Source organism: Trachurus japonicus, chromosome 5, assembly GCF_045865225.1.
Source record: "Trachurus japonicus isolate A0001 chromosome 5, Traja_1.0".
Taxonomy (NCBI): Eukaryota; Metazoa; Chordata; class Actinopteri; order Carangiformes; family Carangidae; genus Trachurus; species Trachurus japonicus.
The window spans coordinates 34,064,794-34,085,136 of NC_140911.1; the positions used below are offsets into that span (position 1 = coordinate 34,064,794).

At 42.3% G+C, this 20,343-nt stretch overlaps 1 protein-coding gene across 4 annotated transcripts; it reads left to right on the forward strand.

The window, feature by feature from the left end:
- Positions 1-327: 327 nt before the first annotated feature.
- arhgap40 (Rho GTPase activating protein 40) lies at positions 328-20,010 on the forward strand. 4 transcript variants are annotated; one of them, XM_085777659.1, is made up of 16 exons: positions 328-591; positions 5,314-5,537; positions 6,785-7,005; positions 7,782-7,860; positions 8,715-8,863; positions 9,851-10,016; positions 10,375-10,466; positions 10,819-10,896; positions 12,012-12,171; positions 12,939-13,021; positions 14,409-14,615; positions 14,812-14,955; positions 15,208-15,359; positions 15,790-15,848; positions 16,488-17,604; positions 18,002-20,010. In XM_085777659.1, exons 1-15 carry the CDS (start codon positions 518-520, stop codon positions 16,592-16,594), a joined length of 1,995 nt encoding a protein of 664 aa, XP_085633785.1. In that variant the 5' UTR covers positions 328-517; the 3' UTR covers positions 16,595-17,604; positions 18,002-20,010. The 4 variants fall into 4 exon arrangements, with proteins under 4 accessions (XP_085633785.1, XP_085633786.1, XP_085633784.1 ...); XM_085777660.1 differs by having other exon boundaries at positions 329-591; positions 15,793-15,848; XM_085777658.1 differs by lacking the exon at positions 328-591 and adding an exon at positions 2,484-2,845 and having other exon boundaries at positions 15,793-15,848.
- Positions 20,011-20,343: the final 333 nt, after the last annotated feature.

Genomic DNA, 20,343 nt, shown 5'->3' on the forward strand with positions numbered 1-20,343 from the left:
CAGACTGGTGCATTTGGGTTTAGCTTAACCAGTAAATGAATGAGTGACCATGAGTCCACTCAGATGAAGGATGTTTTCCAAGTTTCTTTGTCCCAGTGGGGGGAAATGATACCAGCCTAGAGTAACTTCATCCAGACTCTTAGTCAAGCCGTCCAACCAGCTGGCCAGTCAGTCAGACATGCAGCTGTCTGCCCACCCACCCCCCATCCATCCATCCATCCAGCCCCCAGCTCCAGCCCTGACCGTCCTACCAGCCATCTCTCCCCCTCAGTCTGTGTCTCAGCCCTGGTCAGCTCTTCAACCACTCAGCTTCTCTCTCTCTCTCAACCCCCCCAAGCAGCCCTCCTTTCCTGCCCCAGGATGCGATGTAGTGACGTGCCTGCCAGCGCACCGAGGTTGTCCTTGTCCTGATGTGTTTGTGCGCTGAAGAGGTTACAAGGAAGCGGCTTGCCAGGGGCAGGCAGCTGCTGTTTCCTACAGCTCGCGGCTGTATTTTGGGGGGGGGGACAACAGCACAATGCCGTGGGGGAGAGGCAGCTCGGTGGCCCTGCTGCTGCTGTCGGGCAGAGCCAGCGGGAGGGCCAAGGCCAGGTAGGATCATGCCTTTGCTGCTACTATGGATCCAGGGTCTGTTAAAGCCTGAGCCCCTGTATTGTATAAAGCTACACTACTGTTTGACTAAACTTCTATGATTCATAGTCCAACTTGCCTGACTCAGATCTTTGAAGTCTTTGTTAAGAGGCTGTTTTCATTGGTTCATGCAGAGATGTTATGTTTATTCCTCCTTTGAAACCACTTGTTTTTTGCAACTCTGTGATCAGGATTTTGTCACAGGACAGGTCCTCTATGCTGTGTCAGACCTTGAGAAGAACCACTTTCTCAAGGCTGTTTAAGCGAACTGTTGCATTCTCTCAAAGCTAAGAGGCTTGCAGTGGAATTCAGCCACGAGGATTTAACAGTGTGTTGCTTTCAACACAAGCAGCTTTTTCAAGTGGATTACTGTATTGCTCGACCCAAGTCGTTGGTCAGGGTTACTCTGTGTTATTTCCCTCAGTGCCGAGTAGCCGTAAGTCAACAGTTTGACATTTTGTCCATTCTTCTCTCAGAGTGGATGCTTTCCTGTTGATTCTCTGCGTTAATGGGAAGTCCATTCATCCAGAAACAATCCCAACACCTTGACATTTGCAGTAATCCTTTCTGTAATTGTCCAGCGTAAAGTAGCATGGGATATGTGCTTTGTTTTGTTGTTGAGTGTTTGGTGAGGAGTATTATTAGCAGGTTTAAAAATAAGACAGTACTGCTTTTCCTTTTGGTTCCTGAGGCAAAACAAGAAAGCTGACAAAAAACAAACACATTTTTTCATTCCTATTTATAATTTGTCCTTTTGAGGATAGTTCATTACAAGGTTGCTGGCATTTTTAGCTTAAGGTCATTTTTAAAAGTCGTGATTTCAGCTGTCATGAGTCTGGCTTTAGACTTTGAAAGTTTTATTCTTGGTAGATAGAAAGCAGTCATGTGACAAACTATAGAGGCCGAGGTACTCACGCTCTCGTACTACATGCAAGAGTTATTAGTTGAATTTTCATTGACCTACATTCTAACACTTATCTCACAAAGCTTTAACAAATATAGCTCAGGTATTAACAGACTTTTACAAAACCACATCTGTGTTAGGACAATGAATGTGTGAATAATAACTGTCACCAAAATACTGGCATGTTTTTCCTCACTTTTCACTTGTCTGTTTACATCCTCAGCTGATGTATTGTCTGTCATCAGCCTGACAGGAGGGAATGAGGCGCTGATGAGGCAGTGATTTACCAAGTGGCCGCGTGGTTAGAGAGCTGCTCACAAGCAATGTTAACAGACCTGTTGCTCTGGAGAAGCTTTGTCTAGGGGTTAGTTTTTCTTACCGCATCACACCTCCACACCTGATGGTTATTTATATCAGCTGATTAGTCATGCTGAGGTTGAGCGCGGCGTCTGGTTTCATATTTTGTCAATGGCGCAATATGGCAGCTGTCTTCTACATATAAGGCATGATCTGATTTAGCACGTCAACACACCGACTGTCACTGTGTTTGCAAGGGAGACTTGAGCACAGAATTCGAATAAGAAGAAAACTTCTTTATCCTTTGATCCGTATGATTAACTTACTTCATGCATTGAGAGCAAAGCAAAGATGTGATAACATGCCTCGTCTTTCCAACAAAGAATCCTTGATTAATTAGTAGGGAGTCGGGGTTGTGTTGCTTTTACTAAAAGGCTTCTTTGTTTATGTTCATTACAGTTAAGTAACTCTGGATTTTTTTGTTTAAGTATATTTTAAGTGCGACTTTTAAGAAGTTGGGCAGATTCTGTTTTAACCAAAGAGGAAGTTGACAGCCAGCAGGTATGCATGCAAGGCGTGTCAACCCGGACTGGCGAGGGAGGGGACAGGTGTGAATGATGTGCTGATGTGCAGGGAGTCGTCACTCCCTCTCGCATACCAGCTGAAACTCCACTCAGCTCACAAACACGCCACACAGCCTCCAGACCCAGCAAAGACTTACAACTATTCCCTTGCTTTTACGGCACAGAGGAACTGGAGCAGTGGAAAGATTTACACTTGTACTACTCACATGGTGTCTCTCTAACCACCAAGACTGGATCAAGCTATAGGTTTTTATACTGGACAGAGGTTCCTGGATTCTTTTTGAGCACAGTGGATAATGGGAGGCAGAGAGGAGGTTGTGTTGAGCATGCAGTTCCCGCACACCAGACTGAACCGTTTCTGGCTCCGTCCCGTCCGAAGCCCAGCGATGGGCAAGCGCGTGAAGCCAACCTTGCACAAGAAAAAAGCCAGGTACGTCTGATGAGAGACAGTGGCATTTGATCACCGGCATCAAGTAGAACATGTTTTGGTTCAAGTGTGAGTGTTGTCTTGCCTTTGAAGAGAAGTTTTGTAGATGGCACAATGTGTTTTGAAGTCCAATAATACTGAAAAGTGAAGTGCAGCATCATAAGACTTGTGCTTTTTTTACACCATGCCATGGGGCTGTATCTGAAACTTTTTTTTTGTAGCTGTTCTCTCCACCTTTCCATTTGTCACAACATGTAAAACATATGAAAAGTTTTAATTGAGTGAATTTGTGAGAAAGAAACAAATCGTTTTTTGTTAGCCTAGTGTCAAAATAAATGTGACATACTTTCATATTATTATGATCTAATTTGAATTATTGTGGTCTTCTTTAAGTTGCTGCTGAGCAGCATTATCTGAGTCAGCTGTCTATAGACTTCTCGTATTTTGTGCCTATGATTGACAGCATGTAGGCACACACTGTGGTTTTAAACTGTGTGTTTGAGCCAGATGGGCTAAAATAACAATCTTGTATTCATATACTGCATTTTATATCCCAATAGAGATTCCTTATAGTTCTGACCAGATGCTGGATACCTCACTTTCCTTTTAAATTTGAAATCTATGTAGATCTGATCAATTGCTTCTTCATGTTGTAAGACATATTGCTTCATTTCTTAGCTAATTGTGGATATGATCATGCAACACGTATTTACTGCATTATTTAATGTTTAATGACGTAATTAGAGCCTTACAGTGATTCAGAAACTGTATTACATCACGTGTGCATTTCGTTTTAGCTGAAACAATTAGTCCATTCAGTGATAATTGGTCAACAATTATGATAACTTACTAAGTGATGGAGTCATTTTTCAGGCATAGATCCATACATATTTTTGCTCTGTGTTTCTCTGCTGTGAGGATTTGCTGCTTTTATTTTATTTTGGATATACCGGTAATATCTTTTGGCCGTGGTGTAATTTGAAGAGTTCTGATTTCCTCCTACTGTCAGTATCATCACTGACATATATAAAATGTGAGTATGTTGCTTGTTGGATCTGTGTATCATTTTCTTTACATTGCATCTACAGTAGGGATTCATTTTGTTTAGTAATCACTTGGCCGTAATGTACTGAGGGGAAGGCGCCTCTATTTAAAATGTTTGAAGTTTTTCAATGACATGAATGAATGGATGGAGAGGCACTCATTACATACTATACCACTATGCTATACTATGCTAGGTTGGAATGTAACCTCACTGGTTACAGCAGTAAAATAATGACCCACTTTACTTAAACATTTTGGCGGCTTTACTGCAACAATAAACATAATTATTAGATTTATGGGATAGTGTTACAGCCACGTGTTGGTTTAAAATCCAGTCTGATCACCCAGCTGTTTGCAATTCAATTTGTCTGTGTGTGAGAGTTAGTTCCTGGTCTAGTTATGTGGTGTAAGTTAACACAGAAATCAGGCACAATATCTGAGAATTTTCTTTTGCTAACATAAGAGGTTCTATTGAAACTCACCCCCCCCCGCCCCCCCTCCACCAGAAACTGGTTTAACACACCAAAACACTGAGCTGGTACGAACCTGATCTAATCTGACTTTAATTGACTGTTAATTAATGTGGCCATTTACCTCTTGATAAGCGCACAGATTCATAACTGAAAGTATGGTTGGTATTTATAACTCTGGTATATCAGGGACCTATTATTATCTTTCTTCAGCCGTGTTGGCTTGATGAGCCATCTGGCATTCCTCAGACACATAGGCAAGTGTGATTTGGTATTTGGTCTCTGGAGATGACATGTGCTGACTGTAAGAATGCGACCGAACTGCACACCGACCGAATGAGTCAGCTGACCACTTCCTGTGCCTCAGATCACCGGGTCACATTGTAGTGCTGGAGGGTGCGAGGTTGTCTACCAGCTGAGTGTGTCTCATTGTTGTCAGAGAACAGTATCCTCTGTTGTTGAGCACTTCACAGGAAAAGCAGACTGCATTCCCCCCCCTGCTTGTGTTTGGAAAGGAAACTATGAGCAGATGTAGATGATTATTCTTTTTCTTAAAATGTTCATCGGGGTGTTTCATTGTCCACCACCAGTTTAATAGATTCTTGCACGTGTCTCGGTTGATAAAGGGGTGTAACCCTTTTAAAAACCCCGAATGCACATAGTTACAGTGACATCTAGTGGATCTTCAGGGTACTTTGCCTCCAGGCCACATTTCGCAAGAACAATAGAGACCCCCCTTTGTGTCCGCTCTCGCCATCTCTCTCCTCACTGCGGCCCTTCCTCCATCCCACTCCTTTTGTCTCTCCATCTCTCTGGGCTCTCCTGGCTGATTCATCTTCCCCGCAGCACCTCATTCTTCACCGTTCCTCCCGTATTTGTACGTGTCACTGTGTTTTCTGCTGCGTTTGTTTGCATGCGTGCGTGCGATTTCCTTACGTGTGTGTATGTCTGCACCAGAGACCCCAGCCCCACCGAGATGAGCGTGGAGCCCTGGGCCAGCCCGCAGGACCAGGCAGCCGCTGAACACGCACACAGCACGCACACGCTCGCCGCCCAAGATCAGGAGCAGCACCCCGACAAACTGTGTCTGGACTCCTTCTGGAGTGAGGTGGAGACCATCCGACAGGGGAGTGGCTACGCAGACCTCGACTGCACCAGGAGAGACTCGAAACAATCAGAAGGTAAATACTGCAAGTCCTGAGCTCATAGATTACAAACAGATGGAAACAAGTCATTATTGATACATGTAATAGAATTTAAAAGCCTTTGATCTTTAGCACGGCTGCTACAGAGACCTTCCTGAATTGATGCATTTGCCATGGCAACATATCGGGTGTCTCCCATGCAGCAAAGTAATGCTCGTCACCATGACAACTCTATCAAACACTCTGTGGCAGGAAATGTTGTATAGGCACAAGCCAAATAGCCTTTCATGAATGCTGACTCGGTGGAATACGGTTTCATTAGGTCACTTCAGATGATCTCATTCTTTTGTTTCTACCTTCAACAGATCCTTTTGATGTTATGCTAAACACAGGCACCGGCTTTGATTTATATTTCTGTAGTCTTTAAAGCCTGTGTGTTTGGGTCTGTGTGTAATCATGCTTCATTATCGATTTGAGAGGGTAAACAATTATGTTGTGTCCTCCTAAATCATCATATATAATCAACATATTACTAATTACCGTATTGTGTCATGAACTGCATCAGTTCAGACTTAGCCTTGTTATAATGTTATGTGTTTACAAATTAGGCTAGATCTTAGTGGTTACTAACTGTAAGATGTCCCTGTTTGAGAGCCTGACTGATAATATTTTATTTGAAGGTAACATTAGCTTCAACATTGTATTTACAGTCAAGAGCATGAGAGCTAATATAGTACAGCAGATGCTCAAAACATTTGACATTTGATAAAATACTTATGTAATGTAAACTAAATTACTAACTAGTTTTCTGTGAGCTGATATCCCCCTTTCATCCTAAACATCAAGGCAAACTGTCAGACACATATTTCTCCATGTATGCAGGCATTAATATAACGCTGTAATGCTTACCTTGTAGTTAATTTCAGTAGATCAGTTACCCCTTTAAAACTGTTATACAACAGCTTTTGACTCTACATTGTCTTTTATATAGTCGTTTATGTGTTTCACTGGACAAAACTACAGTTGTTTTGAATTAGTAAATCAATGTGCCAAACAGTTTTCAATTATAGTGGGTACAGACTGATGCAGACTTTGCAGAAATCTAGTAAGCTGGTACAGTACAACCCCATCCCGTACTTTTTTTGTTTTGTTTTAAATAAATCACTTTCTGCATACCTTTAAATGTACAATAGTATTGTTCTAATGAGTATTTATTCCACATCTTGTCACTTTTGTCAGTGTATATTAAGTGCAGCCTGCGTCCATGTCTGTGTGTGTCTCAGAAGGTGAACAGGAGGAGCAGTGGCTGGCAGATGCTGGTTTGTCGACCCTCATCAGCGACGACGACGGAGATGTAGAGAACGTCGGGCTGCTGTCCACTCTGACCAGGACCCAGGCCGAGGCCGTCCAGCGCCGACTGGATTCCTACACACTATCCCGTCGCAAAAGGAACAAGCCAGCGCCCCGCGACGTCCGTGACATCTTCAACTCCCCCATCAATCAGGTTAGGACTGAGACAAAAAAAAGAGCTGATAAAAAATTAACTCACTGGCTTCATGATGTACAAAAGGGAAAACATATTAAGAAGGAAATTCAAGACTGTCTACTAGGTCACAGCTATCCACCTTTTTCCGAACGTCAAAAACAGTTTTGCTCTTCCGGGGGAATTTCATGTAGTCGGTAGTCGCAATGAATGCATGGATTTTTTTTTTTTCAATGAAAATCTGTAAAACGCATGGATCATCACACCGGCTTTTAACAATCAATATCACACAAATTGACATCCATGTTAAAAGCCAGCGTTAATAGATCCATGCGTTTACCGCAACTGTGACAACAACTGAAAACCATGGAAACGTAAACGTACAATTCCACCGGAAATGCAAAACTGGCTTCTGGTTTTGACCATAGATGACGTTCGGAAACTTGTGGATAAGTACAGTAAATAAATTACCCACCTCCCAAGGGAAAGTCAAGGCTCGGTGGGACACACAAATTGTCCCAGTGAATTGTGCTGTCTTGTTACATACAGAGGGGCTGACCTGTAACACTGAAGGAAAATCACATGCAAAGGTCATGCTTTGTCCTCCCTGTCTGCCTGAGATGCCCCGAGAGGGGAGTAGAGGCAGTGTTCCTCTGATCTTTATCAGAAGAAACACTCTTTGTATCCATGTTCATCTGCTCTGTGGACAAAATGAAACACTATTCCCAGTGATGGGGCTGATGATTTTGACTAAATTCACAGAAATTGTTGTTTATGTCAATGTTGTCTCTCACCAGACCCTTCTGCCTGAGTCACAGCACAGTGAAGACCTTGGCCAGAACAGCATGGCTTCAGTTCCCAAAACACCACTATCAGGTACGAGCTACGCATTATTGTTAAAGCAAACAAGAAGTGGTAGCCGCTGTTGTTTTGATAATCCGATTGAATCAAAACAAGACTTTGGCCCAGAACCGGCCAACTACATTTGAATGAAATAACTTCCATGCTTGCGTTATTTTACAAACTACTCATCGGCTGAACTACAACTGAACTGCCTCATCTTTAAAAATAAACATACAAACTAAGAAGTCAGGTGAGCAACAGATTTGAGGGATTGTTTCTCTGGATCTTTTAATTGGTTCAGATTAATCCTGGTGACTCCTCGTCTTTACACACTGCGGAGAAAGTCCCTGTCTACACTGCACAGAGGTCACTTGGCTAGTCTCAGTGTTTTGATGCCATCTGAGGTTTTGTACTGAGAAGAAAATGAATGCGGAAAACAGTCCTTATAAATAGTGTCTCATGAAAACATGTTCAGGTTCACATCCGCAGATATGTATGGATTTATGGTTATCTTAGATACAGTAGTATCCTTCCCAGATAATGTACTGTAAGGTACTGTAACTGAAATTAAAGGGGATGTTGCAGATCAATTTGCCCCAATAAAAAGTGACAACTCTTATTGTTCAACAATTAAAAACTCCACAACAGAGAAGAATCAGATTCTTTGTTCTTCTGTTTTGGGAGATAAGAGGCAGATAAGAGACACAAGTCAATATAAATGTTTCCTCATATTTTTGAAGCCTCTTGTTGTTTTTCTTCCTCTTGCTCTCTCATGTAGCATGCAAAGTTTTTTTATTTTGATGCCATCTCTACAGTGGACTTCCTTAAATGCTAACTGATAAACTGAAAGATTGGTGGATGTTTGTGTGTGTGTGTGTCTTGCTCAGCTGTGACGCCGGAGCATCAGCGTGGCGCTCCCAGAGAGGAATTCCTCATCACCGATGTGGCCTACTGCGAACAGGCCGTCATCTTCCTCAAACAGGCCAAACTGCCCCAAAACAACAGTCAGCGCAGGAAAGAGGACGGCACACTGCCTGTAAGCATCAAAACCACGTTTTTCAACCTTCTTTTGTGTAAAGGTTTCCGTGATGTTATGTAGCAGGAAGAGAATTTTTGCAAATGGAGCATAAAAGGGAAATACCAATCTGTTTTTGTTGCTTTATTTCCTGCATTCATGACATCTGATGAATGTGAAGGAGATATTTATGATGAACACCAACCCCTATCAACGCTTGTCTTGTATCAGGGCAGAAATTAATCTTTGGTAATCTTTGGTAATGAGTGTCAGTAAAAAGATAACAAATGGATTGGATTAAAATTAGGTATAATGTGAGATTTAAATCATTTTATGATGCTAAAAGTCCCTCTTTTTAAAATGTCAGAACTTCCTTAACTTCCTTCAGTTATTTTAAAAGGTTTTCTACAGTATGTGTTTGTGTTTTTGTGTGTTTTGCAGCAAGTCAAATCATCATCATGAGTCTATGTTTTGCCTATTCTGCGTCTCTGATGATGATGTGATTATGATTGGCTCTGGTGAAAAATAAAAGTAGTTGCAATTGATGAGGAAAAACCAGCCATAGCCAGTTCACGAGACATATTCACAGAAGCCAGTGTACATTTCAGTCTGTGTTTGGACCAAAGCCGAGCTCCAATTACTCATACTCATGCGCAAATGTCATTGTGAGTCCGTGGCATTCAGCCCCACCGTTTGTTAGATAACAGGGTTAAATAGAGTAAAGGAATGATGAAATTACCTTGAAACAAAAGGAGAGTTGTTGGATAACAACCGATTTATTTTTATATCGGGAATATGTTTTCTCAACAATAGGGAGCGATTAGTGGGTTGTAAATGTGGTACATGTATGTACATTTATCAGAACAGAGTTTGACAGTTTCTGTCTTTTTTTCTAACCCACTCCTCTCTCCTCTGTTTTTGTCTTTCTTTGCCTCTTCATCTCCGCTTTCCTCTCAACTCCAATTCCCATCTCCTCACTCTCCTCTCCCTCCGCTCTCACCTCCTCAGCGGGTGATCTGCCCCAAGTGCCGTCTAGGAGTGACTCGCATCTATGATCTCTCCCACACTGACATGAAGAAGGTGCGTCAGTTGGCTCTCATCGACATGACGGCGCTGTGCGACCTCTTAGAGCTGGAGGTCAAACGGCACAAAACCTGCAAGAGGAAAATCCCAGGTATGATGGCAGACAGCAGTGCGGGAACACTAGACAGAAAAACATCCAGACGGAAGCAGACAATACTATTTTAATTACGTACATGGTTTATTATATGTCTCTTCTCAGACTTGATGTCTGAGTGTGACCTACTCAAATCAAAACAATCAGTCAAACCAGATCAACTGAATATTTCCCACCAGTGCATGACTGATTCATAAGTTTTCGGTTTGCAGCACTGCAATTACTGCATGTAGGGACACTCACCTTTACACAATCTCACAAGCTTTGAAATGGCAGTTTGGATGTATACACACACACACTCACCACGCTGTTCTGGCTGATGAGATACTGAAGGACACTTTGGGTCTTTTCACAGAGAGCCCGTTCTTCGGGGTGCAGCTGTCCACTCTGCTGGAGAACGACCAGAAGACGAAGCCCACCTCCAGCATTCCTCTCTTCCTGCAGACGGTGAGAGCCCAAAATACATATGACGTCAAGACACTTTTGTTTAATGAACTTGCAAATGAAAAATAAAGTGTATGATAGAGTTACAGCAATGCAAAACACTTTCTATCTGCTACTCTGACCTGGTGTGACACAGGATGAGTTTTTGCTTTTGTGAAATTCACATTTTCAAACCGAGCACATCACACAGTCTCAGTGTCCTTTGAATGTGAAATGCTTTGACCACACCCTGTATGTAGCAGCAGTTACTGCCAACAACCAGCAGAGGTGAGCAAGAGATTCTTATCCAACCTTGTCTGACTCCCTGTTAATGTCTCTCTCTCCCCTCCCTCTCTCTCTCTCTCTTTCTCTGCAGTTGTTGTCGTTTTTGGAGAAGAAGGGAGTTGACTCAGAGGGGATCCTGCGGGTTCCAGGGTCTCAGTCCAGAATCAAGGTGCAACATCTGGATTCACACCTATCTCTGTCACATCATTTTACCACGGCACCAGAATATTTTATCACAAAATCTGCCCCTCGCTCCTGTATAATGTCTGATAAAACAAAGCAAAGAAAAATATTTAATGACCTAAAGAGCAGGCATATCGACACTGTAAATAGCAGAGGGAAAATCTGGTAGTTTAACTACACTTGACATTTATAAATACAAGGTCTAGTAAGACAAAATCAATATTGTTTTTCCAGGCACTGCTGCCAGATAGCGGCTATGATGCTGTATTTAATGCACTAGGTTCAATAGATGGTGAAGCGATTACATGAGAACTGCCAGCAGAGGGCGTCATCTAGCAGTGAGGGATTAAAACACATTAGACAAATTATCAGGATAGAACAGTCTAGTAATTGCTAAAGGATCATGGATATGACAATAATGGTCATTCAGAGAGGATTAACTAATCCTTTATTTAGTTTATAGTGCTGATAATGGAGTTAAGTATTACAACATTATTTATTTGGGCTATTAATGCTTAATACTTTTTTATTGGGGCAAGAACAGTGTCGAGCATGAACCAGTGCCACAGCAATTGGTTTGCAGCTAGTTTCTAATACTTATCCCTAGATGAGCATTTAAAATATACTCAAGATGAAAATATATAGAAAACACAACAAAACAAAGTCACATCTGATGATTGTTATTTCCAAAACAGTTTCTGCTGAATTAAAAAATATCGTAAGGTTATGATAGTGTAGTAAAATAAAAGCTTGACTATAATTACGACATAGCTGATGAACCTCAACGTAGTTTCTAGCAGATGTTGGGCACACAAATGGAAGCAGGAATCAACAGTTCAATCACTAGTAGTAGTAAAATCCTATAATCTCTGTGTCATCTTTGTGAATGACAACTCTCCAACCAAGACTGAAATGTCTATATTTCACACACTGAAAACTTTGTATGTGACATATAGACTCACATATGCAGTTGTTAATGAATGACATTTTAAACAACTAATTTAACAACCATAAAAACATATATCTGGGAGGTCGACCTTCACACTGATTATATATTTATCTGACTGCTCTGAACAATGACTGATTATTCTCTGTGTGCAGATGCTGCAGCAGAACCTGGAGACCAACTTCTACGCAGGGCAGGTCAACTGGGAAGACGTGAGTCCAAACGATGCTGCTGCGCTGCTGAAGAAGTTCATCCGCGAGCTTCCCGCTCCTCTGCTCACCGCCGAATACCTCAACACCTTCAGCGCCGTCAGAGGTCAGCGGACACCAATTGAACATTTACAATTCACTCTTTAATCTTGTTGAAATCTTTTTAGGGCTGACAAATTTCTGTATTTAAAGCTGTTATCCAGAGAGGATCACAGCTCTTTCCGTTTCACAACACTCCTCTACATTTAAATAATGACCAGACCTGTGATAGATCATAGAGTGTAGTTGAGTGTGTAGCTTAAGTGACTGAATGTGTTTTGTATGTGTTTCCATATAAGATTAGTTGCATATTCACAGAGTAATAACAATCTGCAGCCAGCTTTTTCCAGACAGCTCAGCAGGGCTCACATGATAACTACCTGAGTCTCTTCACCTTGATGGCAGCACAGCATGACGCTCTTCTTTTCTGCCTCGGCTGAGAGCTCAACATTAACGTGAACAAGTTCAAAGAGTTTTCAGAGGCGTCTCCGCACCGACAAACACACAAATGGTGGCAGAGAGGAGTGAAAGATCAGCTGCTCTCTCATTAGTTTCACCTTAATAAAACAATGGATTGATATTAATGTGATCTGATTGATGACTCACTGATGTGTAGTTTGCGAGGAGACTCAGTGGAAAGTGATAAATGACGTGTGACCACTGAGACATAGACTAACAAACTTAATGACCGCCTGTCACAATGCCATTAATCTTTAGACATCCCATTATTCTTAGTCAAACACAGAGGAAATGAAGAGGGTGAGTGTGTGCGTGTGTTTGTGTGTTTGTGTGTGTGACCTGTCTTACCTTTGCTTCCCCCTCCTCCTCCTCCAGACATCACAGAGCTGAAGCAGAAACTCCACATGTTGAACCTGCTCATCCTGCTGTTACCTGAGCCCAATAGGAACACACTCAAGGTACAGAGCACACACACACACGCATAACAACACACTTGTGACAGAAATAGTGTACCACACGACTGAACACCCACTGTTGCTCTTTTATGACATTACATTACAGTACTCAGAGTCCTTGGTATCTAGCAGTCTGCCATGTTTTCTGAAACATAATTTAAACACGAATTAATCGGGAGCAAAGACACAGTGAATTTACACAGCAGGATTTATACTGGAGAAATCCCCCCGAGGTTTTATGTCCATGTCCAGTGGTGAAATGTAGCTAAACACGTTAACAGAGGTGCTGGAGTGATTCTGATCTCTGATCAGATCTCACTTTTTCTCCATCTTCTCTGCTTCATTTATTGCACAGCTATAGCTATACAGTAACTGGACTTGGTTATTTGTCTAGGAAGACGTTTCACCTCTCATCCAAGAGGCTTCATCAGTTCATCAGTTGAACTGATGAAGCCTCTTGGATGAGGCTGCATCCAAATAACCAAGTTCAGTTGTGTTTGATTTAAATTCCTTGAGATAACTATGACATGGACAAATGAGAATATTCACAGGCTTAGCACACAGCTCTGGAGTTACTACTAGCTAGTGTGTGAATTTACATTTTACACACAGAATAGAATAGATACTGAGCTTTTTGAATATGGTTCGCCATGTTGTACATGTAAGTTATGTATATAGCAACCATAAAATCCTTAAGTTGTCCTGCACTCTACATTACAGGAGCATTTTTTTCATTGTGGTATTCACTGGGTATGGATGTGTCCTTTATAATGAATTCATTCGGTCTCCAGAGCTGTTTGAGGATAATCCACTAAAATTTGAACGTGAAGTTTTGGGGGGATTTTTTTTTTTTTTTATTGGGAATTTTTGAACAACAACCTCTGCTTTTTAAAGTGGTGTTCAGTATTCCTCACCACATCCTGCAGGCTCCTCTTATCGTTGTCCAGAATTGATCCAAATTTAAGCCTTCACGAAATAGACAGACCGAAGCACTGTTTCATAACACCTTATGATATTGTACCGCTCTTAATCCACATTTTAAAACACTCTACTCTGTTATATAATGGCTTGCATTAACCATGACTCACTTTCACTGACACAAGTGTGCAGTGTGCTGTGCTTATACAGTAGCATCCAGAGGCATAAAACCCACCTGAACTAATTACTTTGACTCCAGTGGAGGCAGCTGAAACTTACTGTGCATTAACACACTTCTCAGCAGAGGGGTTACAGATGATTCAGTCATCGTGATAAACCACTTTGCTCCATTCTGTGCTGCAGCTTAAGGGGCCTCTCTCTCGTCTGAAAGACATTTACACATGGTTTAAAGTGAGAGAAAGTCTTTTTGACTCCATACAAACTATGCATGTCTCCATTTGTGTTCCTGCAGGCCCTCCTGGAGTTCCTCAGTAAGGTGGTTTCCAGGGAGAAGAGGAACAGGATGAACCTGTGGGCCGTAGCAACCATCATGGCTCCCAACCTCTTCCTCCATAAGGCCGTCCCCAGCAGACTGACTGAGGGGTCAGAGAAAGGACAGGCAGAGAAGGCAGCCGATGTTATGAGGCTCCTCATCCGCTACCAGGACCTGCTTTGGACGGTAGGTGATGGAGAGTCAGACAAGAGGATTGTTGCTTTAACAAGTCCTATACTTCAAATATGTAAAGGCCAAGTTCTTAACCTTTAGTGGTAGTAAAGCATAATTAAGTAATGTCAGAAAACTCTTTACTGTAAAATAATACCAAAGAGCAGTTTTCATATGAATATTAAAATATATCACAACAAATTTCTTTCAGATCCCCAACTTCATCGTTGGTCAGGTGCGTAAGCTGAATGAAAACAGTAACCGACGTTATCAGTTCTACGATCGCCGCATCAAGAACCTGCTGAGGAAGATCCACACGGACAGCCGGGAGAAACCTGATAAAAACACCTCAGAGGTGAGCACTGCTCTATACACTCTGTGTGGATCAGGACAAAAGTAACTGTGGAAACAATGAAAAAAAAATCTGTGTTAATTATTACCACATCAAAGATCAGTCCATGTGGCCATTTGTCTGTGGAGCAAATACAAATATTTATTGCCACAGAACATGCTTTACAATATAGTAAATGTAGATGAGAAACCTCAGTATTACAGTTTCTTCTATCATAGTCACAGTCATCGTAAAAAATTTTTGTCTCTTCTTCAGCCGTGTCGTACAGTGAAGGTCCAGGTCGGGGATCTGTTGAGCGGCACCATGGAGTACCAGCTCACCATCAACTCACGAACCTCAGACCTGCTCGCCCAGTTTCACCGCCAGTTCCTCCGCAGCCCCGAAAACGGAAAGGGCAAAATGCGAAGGTACAACACCACAGACAGTTTACCTATGCCTTGTACTCATTTTAATGCTGTACACCAGAGTTTAATTAATTTCTAATTTAAGTTTAATTATTTGTTTGAGCAAATAATTGCCATGTGTAACCTTTCAAATAAATCTATAAAGTGAAGCGACTAGTTTGAATCTAGCCACAGCACAGACATTAAAACACAAAGAGGTTTCTGAAATAATGAAAAACACAGATGCTTCCTGAGACATATGAAATCAACAACATGATCTGTAATGAATTCAGAATGCTTCAATTAAAAAAAAAAAAACGAATAATTTCAGTCTCTTGAAGAGAAGGTGTGATGATGACAGCTGTTTTAGCCCGTGTAGCCGTCTATATTGTGTGTATCATGTCTCCTATATGAAAGAGCAGAGGCTGATATGTAGGTGCTTTGTGTCTCTCAGCAGGAACGGCGCTGTGGCGTACCCAGACTGTGCCCTGTACGAAGTGGGAGGGAACATCGGTAAGTGGAAGCGGCTGCACTGCGGCGTTGACATTTGCGTGTCTTTCTGTTCATTGAACTGATGAGGACGGTCTTATGTAATGACCTGTGTGAGCGCCAAAAAGAGACGAGCAGTACATCTGCAGTTATCAGAGCAGACAAAAGCTTATTACACACATGTCTGTGCTCTCACAGGAGTGCACGGTGAAACTTGTTCAGGTCAACTCCGGGTTGGAAACATTTCAATCTGCACCTTGTATAAAAATCATAATAATACAAACACAAGTCTTGAATTGAAACTGAAACAAATAGTTAATTGACTAAATATTTCATTGACAGAAACTATTTTTATTATTGGTTGATTTTATGAGCAAAAATGAAATAATCCAATATTTACAGCTTCCCAATTGTGACTACAGTATTTGCTGCTTTTCTGTGTTTTATGTGAGAGTAAACCTGAATATATTTGTTTATATATAGTATTATATATTTTTTTACAACTGTGGAGACACTCATCAGCGGATTGACTGATAAAATAAATGTTAGTTTTAGTTCTGTTTCATACACTGATCAAACCTTAACTATTTTTTTTCTAGCTCTCCAACAAACAATTCCAATCACTAGAGCCTTTAAGTCACATTTCCTTATGTGTGTTTGCAGGTGAGCACTGTCTGGACCCCGACACACACCTTCTGGATCTGTACAACAGTAACCCTGGAGGGGAGTGGGTCATCAAGTTGAAACCCAACGGAAGCAGAGGGATGTGACATGGCGGCTGTGGACAGATTGAAGGATGGACAGATCTCGGAACAGGCCGCCGAAAGAGCCTAAAAAAAAAAAAAAAAACCCACACACATCTACGCAGCCCTCTCTCTCCACTTCCTGTCCTGTTTAACCTTGGAGCGCCATGGGAGAGGGAGACAGATGGAGGAAGCAGAAACAGAAAAACGCAGAAATCTGCCAGGAGCAGAGCCTAAAAACTGTCTGTGACCAGATGATCATCCTGCACTCTTTTCTCTTTCCCTCCATCACACTCCGTCCTCTTCTTCCTTTTACTCCATCGTTTGTCTCCGGGCCACGACGCTGAAAGCAAAAAGCTGCTGACGTGACTCATTACTTCCGACAGAGAACCTGCTGCATGGAGAGGAGAGGAGGGAGAGGGCGCCTCGGTCCGCCATCTTTTCCTTTCAAACAATCATGTCCGACCATGAGCGAGCAGATGGGGATGCTGAGCACCTCTGGCTATAAAGAGCCCAGACCCCTCCCCTTTTCTCAGGCCGGTCAGTGTGTTCTCCTACCCCGTCTTTCTTCCATGAGCCTGTTTGAAGAGGCTGAAACATGATTCAGATGTTTTCTGTCCATATTCCTCGCTAGATTGGTTTCTAATTCTGCATCAGCCAGTAAATCGTAAACAATTTGTTATCTTATGTCAGAGAAAACAGCATTTATATGAGACTGAGCTCATTCTTGACTTTGGAAACCGCACCATGTGATTTCACAGTCAACACATACAGTGCTGCGTGTTAGAAATGAGGAAATAGTTGAATGTTCCAACAGTGGAAACCAACTTGATTGGACTTCTAGAGGAAAATAACTTTACACACAACTTTGTGTGATTGTCTCAGCTTCGATTTCTCTTTCTGCAGTGTTTCCTTTTCCTGCAGATATGAGTTCCTAAAAAAACAAACCTGTAGGAACTCATTTAAATGTATAAATGGTAAAACAGTCAGCAAAACAGTTTTAACCAATCCACCACCCTGATTACATTACATTAAAGGTGTACAGAAAAGAAAAATGAATTTAATTCCACTGTGGGTCTTAACATTAGTGTAATAACTCATCTATCGGACGATGTAGCCCAAACTTTGTGCAAAATTCTATTTTCGAGTAAATACGGGATGAAAGTGTGGTATTTTTTTTTCGCATTGGATAATACAGGCACACGGATTATGCGTCACGCTGCTCACGATTCATCAGCCACTGATATTGGATCCGTCATCCGTCAATTAAACGTCTGAGACACACACACACACACCGAGCTCGGTCCCGCCCCAAACATTGAATATCCCGCCCGCTTGGTAACGACCAATCAAATTAGTTTTCCTTACTCAGGTTAACTCGTAGAAGGAGGCGCAACAAACAGAACAAACTGCCATTTCTCAACACCTATAAAGAAAGCAGCTGGTTGGAGAGAGACGACTCTTTACACACTGACTGCATGTTAGAATATGGACAGAAAAACCTGTGGCTCCTGGTTTCACTCTAATTACTAATGAAAACAACTGTAGTGAGAGAAAATACAATGAAAACAAAAATCTAGTGGAACAGAACCTGACCTGCAAATGGAGGGGGATGGGGGGGGGGCTCTAGCTCTTTGTAAACACACAATTACCGACAGATCAATCAACTAATCAACTGACTGATCTCTATCACTGGCTCTTTCTCTGACTCTTCCCGCTGACACGTCCACCCTGCAGCTCGGACTCTGTATCGGCTCCTTTTATCGTCCGTGCCATTCAAAGAGGGACAGAGACCCTGGTGAACTGATCTCCCCTTTATCTGTGAAACCCTGCGATCTCCTGGGCCTTATAAAAAAAATAAAATCCATGGACTTCCAAGGACCCCTGACCTGTACAGAACAAAGCTCAAAGAGACTTTCTGTTTTTTTTTTTTTCTTGATACCAAGGGATTTGGTGTCGTAACCTCAAGGACAGGTATTGTACCTCTCTAAAGGGATTTGTTGAGGACGCACAGTGAAGCTGGTCTTCAGTTCTCAATTTTAAACACATATGAACGGAGCCGAAAAGTGCTGAAGTGACTCCTGGGGTACACTGGGATTATTATTATTATTTATATGAATGTAACACCGCTGTTGCTTCTGTATTTGACCAGTACTCTGTCGGCTAGAGAGACTTTAGGATGATGTGGACTTGCTGCACTAAGTGTAACAGTATGTTGTGTTGAGTCGCCCATACGTAGTGTGGGAATTTGCAGTGTTCTTGTACATATTTCTTCATGCTGTTGTTTTTTTTTGTGTTTTGTTTTTTGAAGGATCCCCTTAGACCTGTTTCTCCTGAACAGTACAGTGAGATAAATGTCCTGTGTAAATATTGCTCAGTCATGCACTCCGCTGTGGAGAGGCACTGAAACCAGCGCAGTACGACGGTTTGTTGTGACCGTGTCGCCACTCGAAGCCAGTAACTTATTCCAAACACACACACACACACACACAAGCAAGCAGCAAATGAATGTGTTTAACATTTTGCGCCGATCGTCACGTGTGAATCATTTACTCCTCGCTATCGCGGCCATGTTGGTTGCTCCGCGGCCATTTTGTGGGAACACTCCACTCGATAGACAGCCGCGGCCCGGCAACCGACATCTATCATCAACACCCTCTGCTCCATCTCTGTCACCTCCACATAATGGACCATAATGGCAGCGTGGTGCATGCATCTGAAACGCACATTTCTTTGATAAAGGGGAAGGTAATAAATAGCTGTTATAAATTCTGCTGCCCTGGACCTGACGACAGCAGCAGGAGTGTGCATACGAGTGTGTATATGTGTGTGTGTGCTCCTGTGTGTCTGTGCATGTGTGTGATGAGCTTCATTACACAAGTCCAATTGGCCTGTCCCAGGGTCCCAGACACAGTTCAGTGCCCCGGCACAAAGCGAGCTGATGGAACTGCCTTCTGCTGACAATCAGGAGAACTAGGTCACCTCTGAAGCAGCATCCCAGAGGGCAAGCAGTGTGTGAGCCCAAACACCCCGAGGAGCGGAGCGCGTGGACACATATCGTCTAAACACACATGACACAAACACATGGACAAACCAAAACAGGGCCCACAAGTTCACACACTACACCGATTTTTCTGAAGACTCTTGTGTTTGTATATATGTGAATGTGTTTGTGCGTGAGAAAGAGGTAGATATCTCTGAAACAGTGTTATCGTTATGACTAAATGAAGGACATTTACGGGGACACTCGCCCCCTGCCGTGATCAAAGTGTGACTGTGGACCTCTTATTGTCTGCAAGACTTCAGACGTCAGTCAGCAGACGTCAGAATGTATATTTATGCCCTTTACACAAGTTGATGTTTTTAATACTTCTGTGAACATACTTTAGGCTTTGCTGTAGACAGAAAATGTTCTTTTTTTATGTCAATAAATGTGAATCTAATGTTGTGCTAAACATGATTTATTTTCTTCAATATGGGGTAATGGGTGTGGTGGAGAGATGCTATCAACAAGAGCATCGTTCATCATCACATCTACAGTTGCATCTGCCGCTGCCGCCGCCGCCGAAGCACAGCAACACATTTACAGGCCAGCATACACACATTTGCAGAAACAGAGAAAATCTGTTGTGAAGTATTGGTTTATTCTGCAGAAATAATCAATGGAGAGATTAACCTTGTAATGAGTGTGGGTGGAGAGGCCACTGCTGCTCAGTTCCTTGATTAATCATCGCCACACTCCTCGAAAAACCATTCGCAACTAACTGCCTCATCAG

What these genes read in the sequence shown, in the direction of transcription:
- arhgap40 (XM_085777657.1), top strand. Translation starts at nt 2,712, where the DNA reads ATGGGAGGCAGAGAGGAGGTTGTGTTGAGCATGCAGTTCCCGCACACC. An exon ending in AAGAGGACGGCACACTGCCT is followed by an intron (nt 8,864 to 9,850) that starts GTAAGCATCAAA and finishes TCACCTCCTCAG; the next exon opens with CGGGTGATCTGCCCCAAGTG. An exon ending in CACCTTCAGCGCCGTCAGAG is followed by an intron (nt 12,172 to 12,938) that starts GTCAGCGGACAC and finishes CTCCTCCTCCAG; the next exon opens with ACATCACAGAGCTGAAGCAG.